The 17,933-nt window shown below is 40.8% G+C and overlaps 1 protein-coding gene across 1 annotated transcript in view; it reads left to right on the forward strand.

Annotated features, from left to right (window-relative positions):
* The window catches only part of RTF1 (Rtf1, Paf1/RNA polymerase II complex component, homolog (S. cerevisiae)), a 30,166-nt gene extending 12,541 nt beyond the window's left edge, over positions 1-17,625 (forward strand). The window contains exons 4-17 of the mRNA XM_009895686.1: positions 3,506-3,620; positions 5,236-5,347; positions 6,138-6,273; positions 6,879-7,056; positions 7,973-8,055; positions 9,947-10,034; positions 10,124-10,231; positions 10,817-10,894; positions 12,085-12,206; positions 12,587-12,644; positions 13,219-13,296; positions 14,522-14,617; positions 14,905-15,016; positions 16,815-17,625. Of these exons, the coding sequence (XP_009893988.1) occupies positions 3,506-3,620; positions 5,236-5,347; positions 6,138-6,273; positions 6,879-7,056; positions 7,973-8,055; positions 9,947-10,034; positions 10,124-10,231; positions 10,817-10,894; positions 12,085-12,206; positions 12,587-12,644; positions 13,219-13,296; positions 14,522-14,617; positions 14,905-15,016; positions 16,815-16,921 (1,471 nt within the window). The 3' untranslated portion in view covers positions 16,922-17,625. The remainder of the gene's footprint in view (positions 1-3,505; positions 3,621-5,235; positions 5,348-6,137; positions 6,274-6,878; positions 7,057-7,972; positions 8,056-9,946; positions 10,035-10,123; positions 10,232-10,816; positions 10,895-12,084; positions 12,207-12,586; positions 12,645-13,218; positions 13,297-14,521; positions 14,618-14,904; positions 15,017-16,814) is intronic.
* The last annotated feature ends 308 nt before the right edge of the window (positions 17,626-17,933 follow it).

The following is a 17,933-nucleotide window of genomic DNA, read 5'->3' on the forward strand; positions in this document are numbered from 1 at the left end:
AGTTTCTCAGCTGTTGAATACACCTGGTTATGTCAACTACCATTGTAGCCTGTTACTGCTTTGCACACTAGATGCCACACAGTCAGAAGGACTGCTTTCTCTTTTGTCTTTTCTGTATTAGTTGTCACATGCTGATACTTTGGAAAAGGGCAAACAAAGTGTAAGGTGCATATAAGCTTCTGATTTTTTTCAGAAAACAATGGTGAAGCACAGAGCGGTGTTAGGGTTGCCTCTGTATGGGTGTGAAGCTGGTTGGGGGCCTAACAGAAGAAAGAGATACAGAAATAATGAGGAGTGGTGTTGGAGATGTAGTTTTCAAGAGATCGTTTGTGGATTTCTATTTTAGGTGTTGTAGCTTTGTTTGTTACTGTAACACTGTCCTGTCAGGCAGATTCCTTGTAGTAAAGGTATTTTTCTTCCCATGTGTCTAACAGAAAACATTTGGCACGTGTGGGGCAAGTTTTCTCCAGTTTCTTTCCTCTTCAGTGACTTCTCTCTTTTCTCACTTGCTAAGAAATTTCTCTAGAGGACTGACATCTGTTGTATTGATGTGATTTACTTATGCTACAGTCAGACTGTCCATTTGTCCAAGCCATAGTTCGAGCACTGCCTGTCTGTGGTTTTAATACTACTTTCAATCTCTAGTCTGCTGCTCTCCTTAAAGGGATCAGAATGAGTGAAAGATTTGATTTAGATCAGGTAGAAGGACACCATAACTTTTTAATTTCATTCACTGTTCTATGGTAACTGGATGTCTGTCTTTGAGAATGAACACTGGAGAATACTTGATGCACACAAGCTAAACAGTCTAAGCTTGAGTTACTGATTTAATCTTAAACGAGTTTGTCCTGTTCTATGTAAAGGAGTTGGCAGTTAGAACTAAAGGGGTGGTGGAAGGGGCAGTTACTCAATTTTCATAAATCATAGAATTGCTAAGGTTGGAAGGGACCTTTAAGATCATCAAGTCCAACCATTAACCTACCCTGACAAACCCACTTCTAAACCATGTCCCCAAGTACCACGTCTACCCCTTTTTTTTTTTTAAACACCCCCAGGGATGGCGAATCCACCACCTCCCTGGGCCACCTATTCCAATATTGAACATTCCAGTGTTCAATAACCCTTTCAGTGAAAATTTTTTTCCTGATATCTAATCTAAACCTCGTCTGACATAACTTGAACCCCCATTTCCTCTCATCCTATCACTTGTCACCAGGGAGAAGAGCTCAGCCCCCACCTCTCTACAACCTCCTTTCAGGTAGTTGTAGAGAGTGGTAAGGTCTCCCCTCAGCCTCCTCTTCTCCAGGCTAAACAACACCAGTTCTCTTAGTCGTTCCTCATAAGACTTGTCCTCCAGACCCCTCACCAGCTTTGTAGCCCTTCTCTGGACATGCTCCAACACCTCAATGTCCTTCTTGCACTGAGGGGCTCAAAACTGAACACAGTATTCGAGGTGGGGCCTCACCGGTGCCGAGTACAAGGGGATGATCACTTCCCTAGTCCTGCTCACCACAGTATTCCTGATACAGGCCAGGATGCCGTTGGCTGCCTTGGCCACCTGGGCACACTGCTGGTTCACATTCAGCCAGCCATCCGCCAATACCCCCAGGTCCTTTTCTGCCAGGCAGCTTTCCAGCCACTCCACCCCGATCCTGTAGTGCTGCATGGGGTTGTTGTGACCCAAGTGCAGGACCCGGCACTTGGCCTTGTTGAACCTCATACCATTGGCCTCGGCCCATCGGTCCAGCCTGTCCCGATCCCTCTGTAGAGCCATCCTACCCTCAAGCAGATCAACATGCCCACCTAACTTAGTGTCGTCTGCGAACTTACTGAGGGTGCATTTGATCCCCTCATCCAGCTCATTGCTACAGATATTAAAGAGAACCGGCCCCAGCACCGAGCCCTGGGGGACACCACTTGTGACCGGACACCAACTGGATTTAACTCCACTCACCACCACTCACTGGGCAGGGCCATCCGGCTGGTTGTTTACCCCGCGAAGAGTGCACCTGTCCAGGCCATGAGCAGCCAGTTTCTCCAGGAGAATGCTGTGGGAAACGGTGTCAAAAGCTTTGCTAAAATCCAAGTAGATAACATCCACAGCTTTTTCCCTCACCCACTAAGCGGGTCACCTTGTCGTAGAAGGAGATCAGGTATGTCAGGCATGACCTGCCTTTCACAAACCCATGCTGCCTGGGCCCGATCACCTTCTCCTCCTGCATGTGCCGTGTAATGGCACTGAGGATGATCTGTTCCATGACCTTCCCAGGTAGGTACTGAGGTCAGACTGACCGGCCTATAGTTCTCTGGATCCTCCTTCCAGCCGTTCTTGTGGATGGGTGTCACATTTGCCAACCTCCAGTCAGCTGGGACCTCCCCGGTTAGCCAGGACTGCTCATAAATGATGCAGAGTGCCCTGGTGAGCACTTCTTCCAGCTCCTTCAGTACCCTTGGGCGGATCCCATCCAGCCCCTTAGCTTTGTGTACCTGTTATAGTAAGTTGAATCTTTCAAAATGCCTTCTAGTTCTTTATATGTATGTTGTGCTGTGAGTTCATTGGGATTACAGCAGACATTGCGTGTGATATAATGCCTGTGCCCTGTGTGGTATGCTTCATGTTAAAGGCATAAAGGGTAACAAGCTCATCTGGCACTTCGGTTCCTTGTCTACATAATCTAGGTGTAAAGGACTGAAGAAGGATGGACTGTGTAATATACATGTGGGTTAACACATTTTGAATTTCAGTTATTGGAAGTTAAGTAATACTTTTTTTCTTGTGTTTGTCCATATGCACACTTTACTAAAGGAATGACCAGTCTGTGGTGCAGTGGAATCTCAGTCACAGGACAGTTCCAGCGAAATCACTACTTTTCTGAACGCAGTAACTGAAAATAGGATTTCAGGATGATGTATTTTGTGAAGCTAGAAATGGAAGTGCCTAAATTGGACTGCAGAAACAGCCTGAGTCTGATTGGAATGTAGCTGCTGAAGGAGCACTCACTGTGATTTCTTTGCAGTCATTCTTGCACAGTCCAGTGCAGTAGAAAAGTGGAGTTTTAAGCATGAAAAAGTTAGCATGATAGTGGCTTTAAATAACCAAGTTTTTAGCTGTTGAGATTCCAATGATGTGAAATAGACAATTGTTTTTAGAGTCAGAGGTATTACGCAATGGTCAGTACACTGGCAAAGGTGAAGATGGAGTAAGGACAGATTTCAGGGGAGTAGCCATTACTATGTGGTCTCCTCAGCCCTTTAGGTTAGCCGTCTGTAAGCGTGCACTTTTCTATGCTCAGCTTTTCTTCACCTTGTTTTTCTTGGGGAAGGGAGGGAATGGGAATGGGGAACAGGATAGCGTTTAAAGGGTTATCCATCTGAGGCAAGTAGTAGAAGTATTCCTTACAGCTTACTAACAACTTCAGCTGAGATAGCATCTGTGCGGCACTTTGCTCACTCAGGGAGAGCGCGTTCTTTCATACATTCTTTTTGTTTCAATATCTGCTTCTAGATTTGAAATCAAGAAGAAACTAAAGACGGCAAAAAAGAAAGAAAAGAAAGAGAAAAAGAAAAAGCAAGAGGAGGAGCAGGAGAAGAAAAAACTCACACAGATCCAGGAATCCCAGGTAGGAAATGAAACTGCCCTTAATAACAAACTCTTTTCCTTTGGCAATATGAGATAGGAGGCTGTCTCTCTCTGCCCCTAATGTTTTCCCTTAACATCAAACAGTGTGGTAAGCAGGTCAGAATTTAGTTCATTTATATGCTCAAGCTATCTTTAGCCTTTCCAGTTCATTTAAAGGAATTAACATCTTTGGCCTGCTGAGGGGTGCACTGGTAACTCCTTTTAATGAAAAATGCAAAGTTGCAGCTATGTGTAGAGTTTCTTTGCTAGTCCTCCCATATGAGAACAGGAAAGCAACCTTTTGCAGTTCCTTTAGCCAAACTTGTGTCGTTCAGTCTGAAACATTACATATGCAGTCTTTCTTGCAGGTGAAAGTTTGAGACAGCAGGCCAGAAACTGCTTACCTGTTGTCTTAATTATTTTGCATGCACATACAATGAAAAGAATAGTTAGTTTCTACTGGTAGGGATGTCAAGGAAAAGCTTGAATGCTAGGAGAACCAGAAGTAGTTCTATAATTTTTTCACCTTCAGTAGGAAGAGGATAATACCAGGTTTTAGGGTGAGGCCTCTGTAACTGAACTATAGTTTCAAATGGTTAAGATCCCACCCTTAACTATATAGAGTCTGGGTAGGTAGGCTCCCAGAATGGGATGGGATTCACATTGCCTAACTTCAGCCATCTAAGGACTAGTTAGTTGATTGCGATTGTTTTTGCTTCTGTCTTTGCGCAATGGAGGAGGGCATCTCCAGCTGGCAATTAATTCCATTTTATTTTCTAGTGAAATAAATGTTTAACACTTAAATCAAGTTAGGTAAGATGAGTTTTCCCTTAGGCACATGTTAAATTGAGTGAATCTCATCTCTCTACCCCTGTCAACTCCATATATGTACGTGTGTGTATATACTAATATAGTTCATATATATAATACATAATGTGTAGACTCATACATGTATATGTATACATAAAAGGATCTTATGCAGACTTCTTTTACAGTACCTTCTAGATATTACTTTGAATTACTTCAAACGACTGTCTCTTATGCTCATTATAGAAGCTGCTTTCTGTACTAGCTGGTATTCTAGATAGACCTGTTAGAAACGGAAAATATTAGAAGACTTACAACATTTAAGATTTGGATCCATATTGCAGACTTTACACACAACTTTATTTCTGCTTTAAGTATTTTTTACTGTAACTTTTCTCTTTGCCACTGAATCAGAACAAGTGCTTTGATTTGGACTTGCAGAAGGAGAAGCAAATAAGAAGAATATTCATCCAATTTTTCCTCTTTACTTGTTAGTTGCAGAATTACTTCCATTTTATTTCACCAGTCCTTTTTTAACTTTGAGGAATTTTGAGACTGAAACTTGGTGGCAGAAATGTTGAAGTGTAAATATGTTCATTATTTTTTATATGAAGTAGAAAAAAGAAATATGCTTCAGATTGATTTCCCTCTCCCTAGCCTTTGTAAAAATGAACTTGAAGAAAACCTGATTTCAAAATGGAGTTTGTTAGTAGCTTCTACTTGAAAAGTGTGCAAACAATCTTTGTTTTAATGCATTTCAATTTATGGATTGCACTTGGTGTTGAGGGGCTTTCTGTGTGTGTTTTTAGGTCATGTCACATAACAAAGAGCGGCGATCAAAGCGGGATGAGAAGCTAGACAAGAAATCTCAGGCAATGGAGGAGCTAAAAGCAGAAAGAGAAAAAAGGAAGAACAGAACAGGTATGAAAGTGTTTTGCTATTGCTACAGTTTTTTTGAGGCATCGTTACAGCTTTTCAAAAGTGCTACTTCCTGTTTCTAATTAATGCAACAATCCTATACCTTGGAGTGAATGAATTCCTTGTCTGTGTTTTCTTTGGTCTTTTGCCCAACATGACCACCTAGGGGTATTGTTTGGCACCACTGATGCTCTATTCCTCCCTCCAGCCCTTCCCTGGAATGGTCTGAAAACAAAGCAAACTTTCATTGCAGTCACTTGCATGGCACTTAATGTTTAGTTCATGTATTTGAATTGGTCACTTAGATTGTGTTATTTAATCTCTGAACCATCCAAACTACATTTATTATACTTGTGCTACCTTGTCTACATTCACTTGTTTCTTCACTGGCACATCATCTTATTCATCTTGCAACAGACTTTGGATGCAACAATCTTTTTGTTACTCTACTGTATGTTGTCTCATACAACTCAATATACAAGATAATAGCTTTAACTTGTATGTCCAGTTGTTATGCCCATCTTGTATTGCCCCATGCAGTGAAGTTTGGAGACTAAAGTACAACTGAGATTTAAGGTGCTTTTCAATACTTCTTTGTCTCTCTTTTAATATATACAATGGAGTGCTTAGTTTACTGATGGATTTGAATATGTGGCACTTGTATCCAGCATAAAATTAACAGCTTTCTGCCTGTTTGTTTTTTCTTTTAAGAAAAAAAAGGTTTCAGCTCTAAAAGGAAGCTTTCATAAAAAATTTACAGCTTGCTTTTCCTCTTCTCTCTCGTCCCCCTTAGCTGAATTGCTTGCAAAAAAACAACCATTAAAAACTAGTGAAGTATACTCTGACGATGAAGAGGAGGAGGAGGATGATAAGTCTAGTGAGAAAAGTGATCGCTCATCAAGATCCTCGTCCTCTGATGAAGAGGAAGAGTAAGTAGTAACACTGGATTATGATTACTTGTGTGTGTTCAAAACCAGAGATCCACTTTATGTAGACACATGCTGCTTTAGAGGATTGTTGGGGGGGAGTTCAGTGTCTCTAAAGTAGTTTTGCCTCTGGGCACACTTGTGCTGCTCAGATTTGAATCCTTGGCTTCTGTATCATCGTGCATGGGACTGATTTACCTTGGATGGGTTTGCAGCTTCAGTTCTCTGCTGTTACCTTTAGCCCCGTTTACACTGTTGTTTACATATTTGTTTAGTCCCACAATTTAGCTGCCATAGAATACTGTCATATTAGCAGGGCAGAGATATGTGCTGGCTTATCTTAAAGCATTGGCCTATACCTTGCTTTGGTGTGTGAGTCTTTCTGCTTTGTGGTTGCAGGGGTGGTAGGCTTATTGCAAAGTTCCAGACTCGTTACCTTTCTCATGAATGCTAAATTCACATATCTACAGTCAACTAGTGCATGATGAATCATGCCTTTTACTAGTAATTTAAATATTAGCACTCATGCTGCACCTCCCGCAGGACCCCTTTTTTGGTGACCGTCTCTGCTTTTTTTTTTTAATTCCTTCTCACCTTTCCCAAATCAGGAAAGAAGAAATTCCTCCGAAGTCCCAGCCAGTGTCCTTGCCTGAAGAACTAAACCGAGTACGGTTATCACGACACAAGCTGGAACGCTGGTGTCATATGCCCTTCTTTGCCAAGACAGTCACTGGCTGCTTTGTCCGTATTGGCATTGGAAATCACAACAGCAAACCTGTTTATCGGGTGAGTTTAGTTCCAAGGGATTTAGTTCTTTTTATAGTGCTCTAATATAGTATTTGGAGCTTAGCAGTTCTCAGGTACCTGTGACTGTTTGAGTGATTAACATAAAAAGATTGTTTATAACAAAAAAACAATTGCCACCAAAAAAGTGGAGGAGACTGCTTTAAAAATCTATGGGACTAGCTAGGTGAAGAGATTTATTTAGTGAGAGAGAGGGAGCACTAACAAAGCCTGTTCTTCCAGCTTTGGTTCATGCTGTCTTATCTCATCATTTGTACTGCGAACTAAAGTTCAGGACTCTGCTTTGACCAAGTAAGGATGAGTAACATTCACTCCTTATTTCTGGGAATGTTCCCAAGTTGTTGCGTGGTCTCAGTTCTTTTTATACAAAGTATTTCTAGTACATCAGTGTGCCTCAGAAGAGAAGGTGATTGAGAACACAGTTCTGTTTTCCTGTTTCATTGTTGTAACTACACAATCATAGGATACAATAGTATTCTCTAAAATTACATTAAAAAGGTCACCAGAGGGGTTGTGTTTAGTATGTGAGCACTACTAGTGTATTTCATTTAGGACATGTTAACCCAAACCAGTGTTGATTGAAAAGGAAATAGGAAAAGTAGGAAAGTGTACATCATTTGGTGAGAAGAGCAGAACTGAGAAGACAAAAAAATTGTATCAAGCATTCAGATGGCATAATTTGTTAACTCAAAGGTGATTCATGAAGCAACTAATTCAGTACCTGATAATGTACACTGAAGAGTCTTGCTTTCCTTGATCTAGTTAGAATCGTTAGTTAGATTAAGGTTTTTGATCTCTAGTGAAAAGGCTTGAATATGCCAGATATATTCCAGGAACACTCACACAAAAAAAACCCTCTTGCATCCTTCCTCTTGTGTATTTTACTCTGTGAATATAGGTTGCTGAAATAACTGGTGTGGTAGAGACTGCAAAGGTTTACCAGCTTGGTGGTACCAGGACAAACAAAGGACTACAGTTGCGGTAAGATCACAGAATCACAGAATGGTTAGAATTGGAAGGAACCTTAAAGATCATCTTGTTCCAGCCCCCTGCCACAGGCAGGGACGTCTTCCACTAGACCAGGCTGCTCAAAGCCCCATCCAGCTTGGCCTTGAACACTTCCAGGGATGGGGTATCCACAACTTCCCTTGGCAGCCTGTTCCAGTGTCTCACCACCCTCAGTAAGGAATTTCTTCCTAATATCTAAGCTAAATCTACCCTCTTTCAGTTTAAAACCATTACCCCATATCCTATCGCTACACTCCCTGATAAAGAGTCCCTCCCCATCTTTCCTGTAGGCCACGGGAAGGTTGCTAAAAGGTTTCTCCAGACCCTTCCCCTCTCCGGGCTGAACAACCCCAACTCTTAGCCTGTCTTCATAGGAGAGATGCTCTAGCCCTCTGGTCATCTTCATGGCCCTACTCTGGACCTGCTCCACCAGGCCCATGTCCTTATGTTGGGGGCGCCAGAGCTGGGCACAGTACTCCAGGTGGGGTCTCACGAGAGCAGAGTAGAGGGGCGGAGTGACCGCCCTCAACCTGCTGGCCGTGCTTTTTTTGATGCAGGATTAAAAAAAGATCCCAAAGTAATCCTCATCAGTTTGTGAATCAGTGTCCTTTTCATAGCAAGTAATGTTCTGTGTGTGGTTTGGAGATGAGAGCTAAAAAGCAGACTGGGCATTTGGCATGCTGCTTGCTGCTAGACTGTTGGGGTTGGGTTTGTTTGTTTTTTTTGTTTTTTTTTTTCCCTTTGGGCCCGCGGGAATTGGAAAAAAAAAAAAAAAAAAAAAAAAAAAAAAAAAAAAAAAAAAATAAAAAAAAAAAAAACCAAAAAAACCCACCAACCATGCTGGAGCTTGTGATTATGTTGACATCTGAGTGATTAATTTGCCTTAGTAACCCATGATTGTTTGTATATGCCTTTTGAGCTTTGCAATGCTCTTTTATATCTTTTCTCCACCATTGTTATAATCAGATGTTAGAAATATGTATCATTAAAGGCATATGTGATTGGGTCTGGCATGCATGTTAGAACATAAAATAGTACTTTGGAGTGAAGAAGCTGAATATAGCATTGGATTTCTTAATTGTTCTTAGGGCCCTTACATGGACCATGAGGTGAAGGTTAGCAGTTACAATATAAAACATCCTGGTGAGATAGGCCAAGACAGCATTAGCCGTTTGGGACCAACAGGAAGGCACGTGTAGAATGCATGTGGGTTCAAGTGTGGAGTAAAATAAAAGTCTTATCTAAATCCATTGTGACATTCGATAACTTCTCAGGTTATCTCAGAAGAGAGCTCCATGCTTTGAGTGAAATTTACACCATGGTAACTAATTTTAGTATTGGTTAGTAGCACTATAGTAGTTCAGCCAGTAATGCCAAAGGTAGTGCTCCACTGAAAATGTTAAGGGATTTCTGGCTTTTCAGTGGCCAATGAATAGAAAATTAGATAGGGGTTAGCTTCCAGCATAGTATAATTTGGTACTGCGTAAAGGTTACTTCTACTGGTCCAAATATGAAGGAGCTATGTGTTTCTGAAGATCATGCCATGGGTCACCAAACAGGGTATGTAAGGTATAGGTGTGAGAGGGGTCTGCTGCTGTTTCCTCCTGAGGGTCTTAATGCCACAACTGAGAGACTTCTTTCCTGCAGACTCGCTGTTTAGTATTGCTTTGCATTACTACTAATAGCTGATCTAGGCTCCTGAACTGTGGCTGACTTGATTGCAATTAGGAATAGATATCACGAAAGCCGCAAGAGTAGCCTTAAAGGTTCAGTTTTGGGCTTCTTGAATCAGTTTACACCTATAGATCCAAGATCACAGCTCCGTACCATCAGAGAGGGATGTTGTTACACTTTCTTGTTGCAGGCATGGCAGCGATTCACGTGTGTTTCGTTTGGAGTTTGTCTCGAATCAGGAATTTACTGAAAGTGAGTTTATGAAGTGGAAGGAAGCGGTAAGTTTGCCAGACCTTAGTTTCTTCTTAGTGGGCTTCTGCTATAGATACTTAAAGTGAAAATTAACCTCGTTGTCTCTTGTGTTTAGATGTTCTCTGCTGGGATGCAGCTACCTACACTAGATGAGATAAACAAGAAGGAAGTGTCCATCAAAGAAGCCCTCAACTACAAGTTTAATGACCAGGACATTGAGGAGGTAAACAGTGCGTTATAGTGAGGCTGTGACAGTGCTTAAAGGTGGCAGGATCTTATGGAGTAGAGCACTAGCTGTTGCAAAGCAAAATGATCAAGGTATTTCCTCCCTAAGAAGAAAATACAAGGCTCAAAATGAAGTTGCATAACTGGCTAGAGTAGCTTGGTGACCCAGCTGTTGTTTGGTGCTAACTCCCGCTTTACTTCATCCTTTGTACCCTGTCAACCTCCCTTGAACTTGTGTTGTAGAGCTCTGAACTCCTGAGTATAGCAACTTAGTTGTCAAGTTCTGAAAAGCTAACAGCATCACGATTGATGCATTTATCACAGTTTCTGCGGTTTAATACTTGCTTAATACTGACCAAATGGGATTAGCATCAGATTTTTGTAGGTCGTAAGTGGGGGAAATGGAGCTGTGACTCATTATCAAGTCACAAATGTAAAAATGCAGCAGAGAAAGAGCATGAGTAAGATTCTGTGGCAGTAAGTACATTTCTTAGGTGATAGTGATCTGTTGCTTCTAGTGTACAAGTATTGAAATAAACATTTCATATTTGCATATTCTTGCTGTTTCCTCTGCATCTTACAGATTGTGAAAGAGAAGGAAAGGTTCAGAAAAGCACCTCCAAATTATGCTATGAAGAAAACTCAGCTGTTAAAGGAGAAGGTGAGACATGAGATGATGCCCGCAAGCTTAATGCAGTCTTTAATTTTGAAGAACTGGAGCCCATCTGGATTTTGGCAGTAGTCAGCAGTAAGCTTGACTTTATGCAGCTAAAAGGTGGATCTCAAGGTTCATTGCTGGGTTCAGAACACTTAGAACCCAGTTAAAGCTATTGCGTTCTTTTTCTAAGGGCAATTGCCAACAATTATAGCTGTCTCTTTTTGTGTCCTTTTAAACAAGAGGGTCTTAAGATGTTCTCCTTCAGAAACTCGTTTTCTTTTTTCTTTTTCAGGGTACCCCATGATAACATTTGAAAGTTGATTTCCTATGCTTTTTGTAATAGGAAAAATAAAAGTCGTGTTAAATTCTTTCACTCAGGGGTGACTGAATTGTCACTTTATGGCCAGTAATTGATATTGAAAAGAATACGTTGCTGAAAGATTTACGTGCCACTGAACTGTTTTACATGTAGACCTCCTGGAACGAATAGACCTAACAGAGCTGAGAAGTCAAGTAAACAAGCAGTCTTAAGTATCTCTGAAGATAAAGGCAGACGTAACATGTTTTGTTTGGTTTTATTTGTGGAGTCCTTTTTCAACACATTTGTACTTCGTATACAGTAAAAACAAACAGCTTGTATTAATTTTAGTTCTGCATTCTTTGGCTTAACTGTATTGTTTGGTCATAGTTTTACTGTGCACGAATATGTAAATTGTTAGTTTTCCATTGCAGAAGCATGCGATTGCTTTTTGTTGTCACCAGGTGGCACAATAAGCTACTGTTGTTAGTCTGGTAGTGTGGTAAGGGCGCTCCAACTCCCTGAAATAAGTGGCAACGGACAGTTGCAGAAATAATAATTCCTTTCCTGACCTGGTAAACAGTGATATTAAATTTTAATCAAAAGTGTAACTTAAATCATCTAACTTACTTGCTTTCCTCACGCTGGGACTAGTGTTCCTAAGTCTTCCTTAGTTTAAAGTGTTTCAAAGTTTTTCAGAGTTCTTCAGAGTAAAATATCCTGTTTTGCCTTGAGCTGTAAGGAGAGTTTAGCTCTTTGTTGTGTTCTTACCATGTGGGGTAGAACATTTGCAACTGGAACAGGGTTAGCCGGCTGCTTTGTGGGTCAATCCCTTGTTTCTCTGACTAGCTGTGTTGTAGAGAGTAGTGCCTAATGAGTTACTGTTTGGTTGAAGGCTATGGCTGAGGACTTGGGGGACCAAGATAAGGCCAAACAGATTCAAGATCAGCTTAATGAACTTGAAGAGAGAGCAGAGGCCCTGGATCGTCAACGAACAAAAAACATCTCTGCAATCAGGTAGGAAGCAGATATTGGGAATTTTCTTTCTTAAATAGTATCAATCAAAATATACAGAGAAGAGAAACTAATGCAGTAGTGAATTAACTGCATGATTTTGTCTTTTCTTTCCTGTACAATACATTAATGAAATGTGTATCGTGATGGCTCTACTAGTGTTTGTCTATCTTCACTTCCTTGTATTTGTCATTCAGTGAAAACTGTCAAAAATGTAAACTCTCTTCCACGTACCCCAGGTAGCAGTTGTGTTGCAATAAGAGTACTTTGTGATCAGGATGAAGCTGCAAGAATGCTGTCAGGCATTTTGTGGTGTAGGGATTGATAAATGACAGTCACATTCTTTTTCTTTCCCCCACCCTCCTTTTTTTTCCTTTCTGCAGTTACATCAACCAGAGAAATAGAGAGTGGAATATCGTTGAGTCTGAGAAGGCTCTTGTGGTAAATAGTGCTGAATTAATACTTCTGTATCAGTAGAGATGAAATGATGCAAAGGGGGATAATTGCATGCTGGAGTTATGAAAGATTTTATAGATGATTTCAAAAATTGCATATAGGGAAATTACATGATTTTTAAGCAGATTGCTCTGTCCTTTTGATCAACTCAATTATCAGCAGATTACCGACTGTAATAGTGACAGTGCATTTTGTATGGGAAAGAAATCGGAAAGGAGGCTTCAGAGAATAAAATGGTAAAGGGAATATTCAGTTCTCTGCAGTGACACTCTATTAAGGCAAAGTTAAGCTTGTTAACAGATGGTTAAGCCTTAACTGTCCTGAGAGTTGTGCCCCTATTTTCTGTGTTGTATTCAGTAAGGACTGTTTTGCGGTGTGAAGCATGGGACTGTGGGTGTGTCAAAATCCTTCTAATCTGTAATGCTGTTGCTGGTTTTCCTCTGATCTTTACGCTATATTATATATTCCTGATGAGTGCTTGCATGGATGGGGTGCTGTGGGAGGATTTACAAGGGTGCAAGTAGCTAACTCTGCAAAACCATGCACTTTTTTTCTTCAGGCTGAAAGTCACAGCATGAAAAACCAACAAATGGACCCCTTTACTAGGCGGCAGTGCAAGCCCACAATAGTGTCTAATGTAAGTGTACTACTTCAGTTCAATTGAGGCAATTTGCAGAGAAACAGAAATCAATGCAATGCAGAGAGTAGGAAGGAAGATGTTGTTTGTATTCGTTTGCAACTGTGCCATATGCTATTAATGCTCTGGATGCCAGGGGGATATACACTTGAATGAGATCCTGGTCTCACTGTCCCAAAAGAAGGAAAAAGCAATTTATTTTTTTTAATGCAAAGTGTGAAGGACATAGTGATGTGGGTATGTACATGGAGAAGCAACTGTGGTTTAGACTTCTGTAGTGAGTTCTATGTAGAAGTACTCAGATTTAGTTAGTTCTGGGAAGACAGTTTGCTTTAGGTGTGAGTTTTGCTACTAATTAGTTGAAACTTTCCTGAAAGATCTGTGAAAGGAGAGAGAAGACCAGACATTTTGGGCCTGTGATAGATAAAGTAGTTTAACACAAACTTCCTCCATGATGCTGTGGCAAAACCTGCTACTGCAATCCCTAGCTATATAAATGATGGATAGCCAGGTGACCAGCTCCGACTTCTAAGCAATCTAGCTTTGTTGAGGCCTGTTCTGGAATAATATACAGTTCTGGTATTCGTACTTAAAAAAAAAACAACAAACAAACAAAAAAAAACCCCACCAACCAAAAAACAAAACAAAACAAAAAACCCACAAAAACTGGTCAGGTTGGTTTTTTATCAGTCTCCACAAACTGGCAAGGGGATAGAAAAGGAACTTCATTGCAGGGCTTGAATGAAATAATTACTTCTGAAATAATTCTTTATGAGAAAAGATTCATAACTGAGTAGCTTTATTATGGTGGACAACTATTATGTAAAGAAAATAGTCTTCTAAAGATTTCTTCTCTCTAATAGAGTGTTTCAGCCAGAACTGTAAGCTGAAAGCAAGTACATCTGACAATAATGTTAAGACTGGTCACAGGAGCAAACCATGTCAACAGGAAATGTATTTCTCATTTTTCTCAAAGAAAGACTTTTTGAAGGATAACTTTTAGTTTGTTACTGTCACATGCATTGCACAGGTATCAGGATGATTTCAATTGTTTCTGAGATCCTGAAGATTGTACTAGCTGATCTACAGCCTCTTACGGTTTTAGATTCATGGACATAAGCATTGTTTTAACAAAATGGTGGTCTAGTTTTTGTTAATCTAGATACAGTCACTTATTTTTTTTTTTATCTTTTGTTCCTCCCCTTTCTTCCCCGCCCCGCCGCAGTCCAGAGATCCTGCTGTCCAAGCTGCCATCCTTGCCCAGCTAAATGCAAAATACGGGTCTGGTGTATTACCAGATGCTCCAAAGGACATGAGTAAGGCAAGTTTCCATTTCTGTCTTGGTGTTCCTCCCACTGTCACCGTTTTGCTCTAGAAGCTTATGACTAATAGATGTGCATGCTTCAGTTCTAGAAATAGGTATCCTGTAGAGCATTTTCATAGAAAAGAAATAGCTTTTTCTTTCTTGGGGAAAGAAAATAAGGTTTCTCTAGCAGTATGAAAGCTAAACTAAGTATGTTTGTGACAGAAGTGTGGGGAAAAAGCATCGTTATCTCTGTTTATCTGGACAGATAAGGGTTGGAGACTTACCTGTGGTTTTTATTTCAGGGTCAAGGAAAGGATAAAGATGTGAACTCTAAATCAGCCAGTGACCTCTCAGAAGACCTTTTCAAAGTGCATGACTTTGATGTAAAGATTGATCTTCAGGTTCCCAGTTCAGGTAGGTGTTCCAGCTGAGTCTGGGAATGTGGTTGTCCAGCTCATTATGGTAGAGCTCACTTCCTCCAGAATAGTTCTTTCAGTATCACTGGTGGGCTTTTGAAAATGGGAACAAGGACTCGGTGGTTGTCTTGGTAAGTATCTTGAACTGAGGAGGAGGGGATGTGTGCCGGTGACATCCACTGAGAAAACAAGAACAACTGTATTGTGTTAGACTGAAAGTCTGTATATCCCCGTATCCTTGCCTAGGGAGAAAAGGAGGTAGTGAGTGTTTTCTGATGTAGTTTTCCAGTCTACAATATTTATGACTTGTATAATCTTTGGGGAACAGATGAGTGTTGTATTTTATAAGCCTTGATATCTACCTTTATACTTATTTCTTTAATTTGTCTAATCACTTTTGAGGACAGGTAAGCTTTGGGCTGCTTTACCAAGTTGCTGTTCCCTAACTTTGGTATTGCAGATGGTGTTGAAGCAAAATTTTAGAGGAATCAAAACACTGGGCAGGGAGTGAAGGTGTCCTTATAGATACAAACTTGCTGACCCTTCCTCTTTGTGATCTTGACCGTAAGAGCCTGAGATGTGTGGCAAGAGCAGTTAAGTATCATAGAATGATTTAGGTTGGAAAAGACGCTTAAGATTGTAGTGTTAGGTTAATGATTGGACTCTACAAAGTCCACCGCTAAACCATGTCCTTAAGTGCTGCGTCTACACATCTTTTAAATGCCTTCAGGGATGATGACTCAACCACTTCTCTGGGCAGCCTGTTCCAATGCTTGACAACCCTTTTGGTGAAGAAATTTTTCCTAAGATCCAGTCTAAACCTCCCCTGGTGCAACTCGAGGCCATTTCCTCTTGTCTTATCGAGCTGTTTTCCAGTGGAGGGAAAGCATAGGAGTATACCAGTGAAATTTGACTCATGAGGCTTATTTTTTCTTGCATTACTGGAAGCATTAGAGCTGAAGTTTCTTGGAGGACAACAATTTAGGAAGTACTGTAAGAATGCACAAAGACTTAAAACCTTGTCAAGAAGGGAAAGTAGGAGAAGTTGTCTTTCCAAACTAGGTCAAGATTGGAACTCTGCACATAAGACTACAGAATGAGGTAGCATGCCAAGAGTAGGAGACTTCCTGAAGCAGATAGTGAGAGTTACGAACTTCAGAGAGTTAGCAAGCAGAAGAGGGTTAGGCGCTAAAGAACACTGAAAACCAGGAAAGGGACAGGAAAGAGAAGGATGAGAGACACACAATGTAGGTAGAGGTTTAAGTATGGCTGGTGGTGTTTTGTTTTGTGGTTTGGTTTTGGTTTTTTTTTTACCTCATACAGAACACCATTTTGGCATCTTGCTTTGTGCAGTCTCCTTTCTTAACTGAAGAACCTGGGGATTGGTTAAAATGTGTGTTGTAGCTATGGATAGGAAGTCTGACTTCTCTCCATTTATCATCTGTCTCTTTGTGCTTGCTGTTCTCATGGGATAATGATTTATCAAAGATCCCAGAACTGAGCCTGAAGGCTTTGTTTGTATTGTGATTTCAGTGTGCTATAGAGTAGTTTTCTTAAGAAATGAAAGTATACTTATCGGCAGAAGGCTGGATTAATAGACAGAGTCAAAATTGCACGTGCTTTATCTATGAAGATAAGCTATCAGATACTGCCTGTATTATTAACTGAAGTTCTAACTTGATGTGTACTAGAAAAGCCATACGTGATTTTGTGGTGAAGTTTGTCAGCAAAAGCAACACGTAGAAATGTGTCGTTTTCATGTATATCAGCCCTTACTCTTTTCTTATCCTCAACAGAATCTAAGGCACTGGCCATCACCTCCAAGGCTCCACCAGCAAAAGATGGTGCCCCTCGGCGATCATTGAACTTGGAGGACTACAAAAAGAGGCGGGGGCTTATTTGAGCATGCCCACTCTGCTGCTTCTGATCCTGCATGCTCCATGACGATGTCCTACCTTTTCTTCCTCCCTTTTCAGTTCTCCCTTCTGGGTTGGAGCAGCAACAGAGCTGGGAAGAGACTCTTTAAAACTGCCAGTCATCTGTAACATAAACCATTCAACTATTTACTGTATAGACCTCCCTTCTTGCCCTTTCCTCCTGCCCCCCTCACAAATGTGGATCTGTGCTATTTGGGGTTTTCCCATTTCTTTTAGTTTGAGTTTTGTTTTTATTTTGTTGATGCAGCTCGTTGGTCCACTCTGTGTTCAGTATTAGCCTGAGGTCTGGATTTCCATAGGAATCTCTTGGTGGTCACAGAATCAGCACTTGGTGATCTCCCCTTACATACCACCACAGGCACAGTGAATATACATTGGCGCAAGACCTTTGTGGCTGGAAGGTCATCTGCACTTTCTTCCTCCTCTTCTTCCTCCTTCATCCTAGCTTTGGAGAAGGGAATCTTCAAAAACTGGCTTAGGTTCAAAGTGTAAATTTTTTTGGGAGGGTTGTGTGACTTTTTTTCAGGTGTTTTTTATCATTTTTAAGCTGCAGTACTATTTGTATCCGTCTGTCACAGTTCTTTACGGCTGTTCTGAATTTCTACCAGCTGTACTTGAGCATCTGAAATTGCAAGAAAGAAACTCATTAAATGTGATTCTTCTTACTAAATCGGCTTGGCTGATATAGCTGTTTAACTTCATGTTCTCTTTTTTTACTTACACTTAACTGATGAGAGAGGTACACAGCTCTTGATGTGGAACTTGTCATCTATAGCGCATCCGGAGTCTCCAGCTGTAACTGAGTGGAGTAGCTTTTTCTGGGATGGCCCTTGGGTGCTCGTTGATTGGGCTTTAATTTCTTCTCCAAACCTCCAATATTACATGATTGTTCAGTCATTGTGTCTTCACTGGGTTCCAGCTCACTTTGTTTCTTGCTTTGCGAACTGTTTAAACAGGGCTTCTATAAACAAACAAAAA

Source organism: Charadrius vociferus, unplaced genomic scaffold (genome assembly GCF_000708025.1).
Source record: "Charadrius vociferus isolate BGI_N301 unplaced genomic scaffold, ASM70802v2 scaffold111, whole genome shotgun sequence".
Lineage (NCBI taxonomy): Eukaryota > Metazoa > Chordata > Aves > Charadriiformes > Charadriidae > Charadrius > Charadrius vociferus.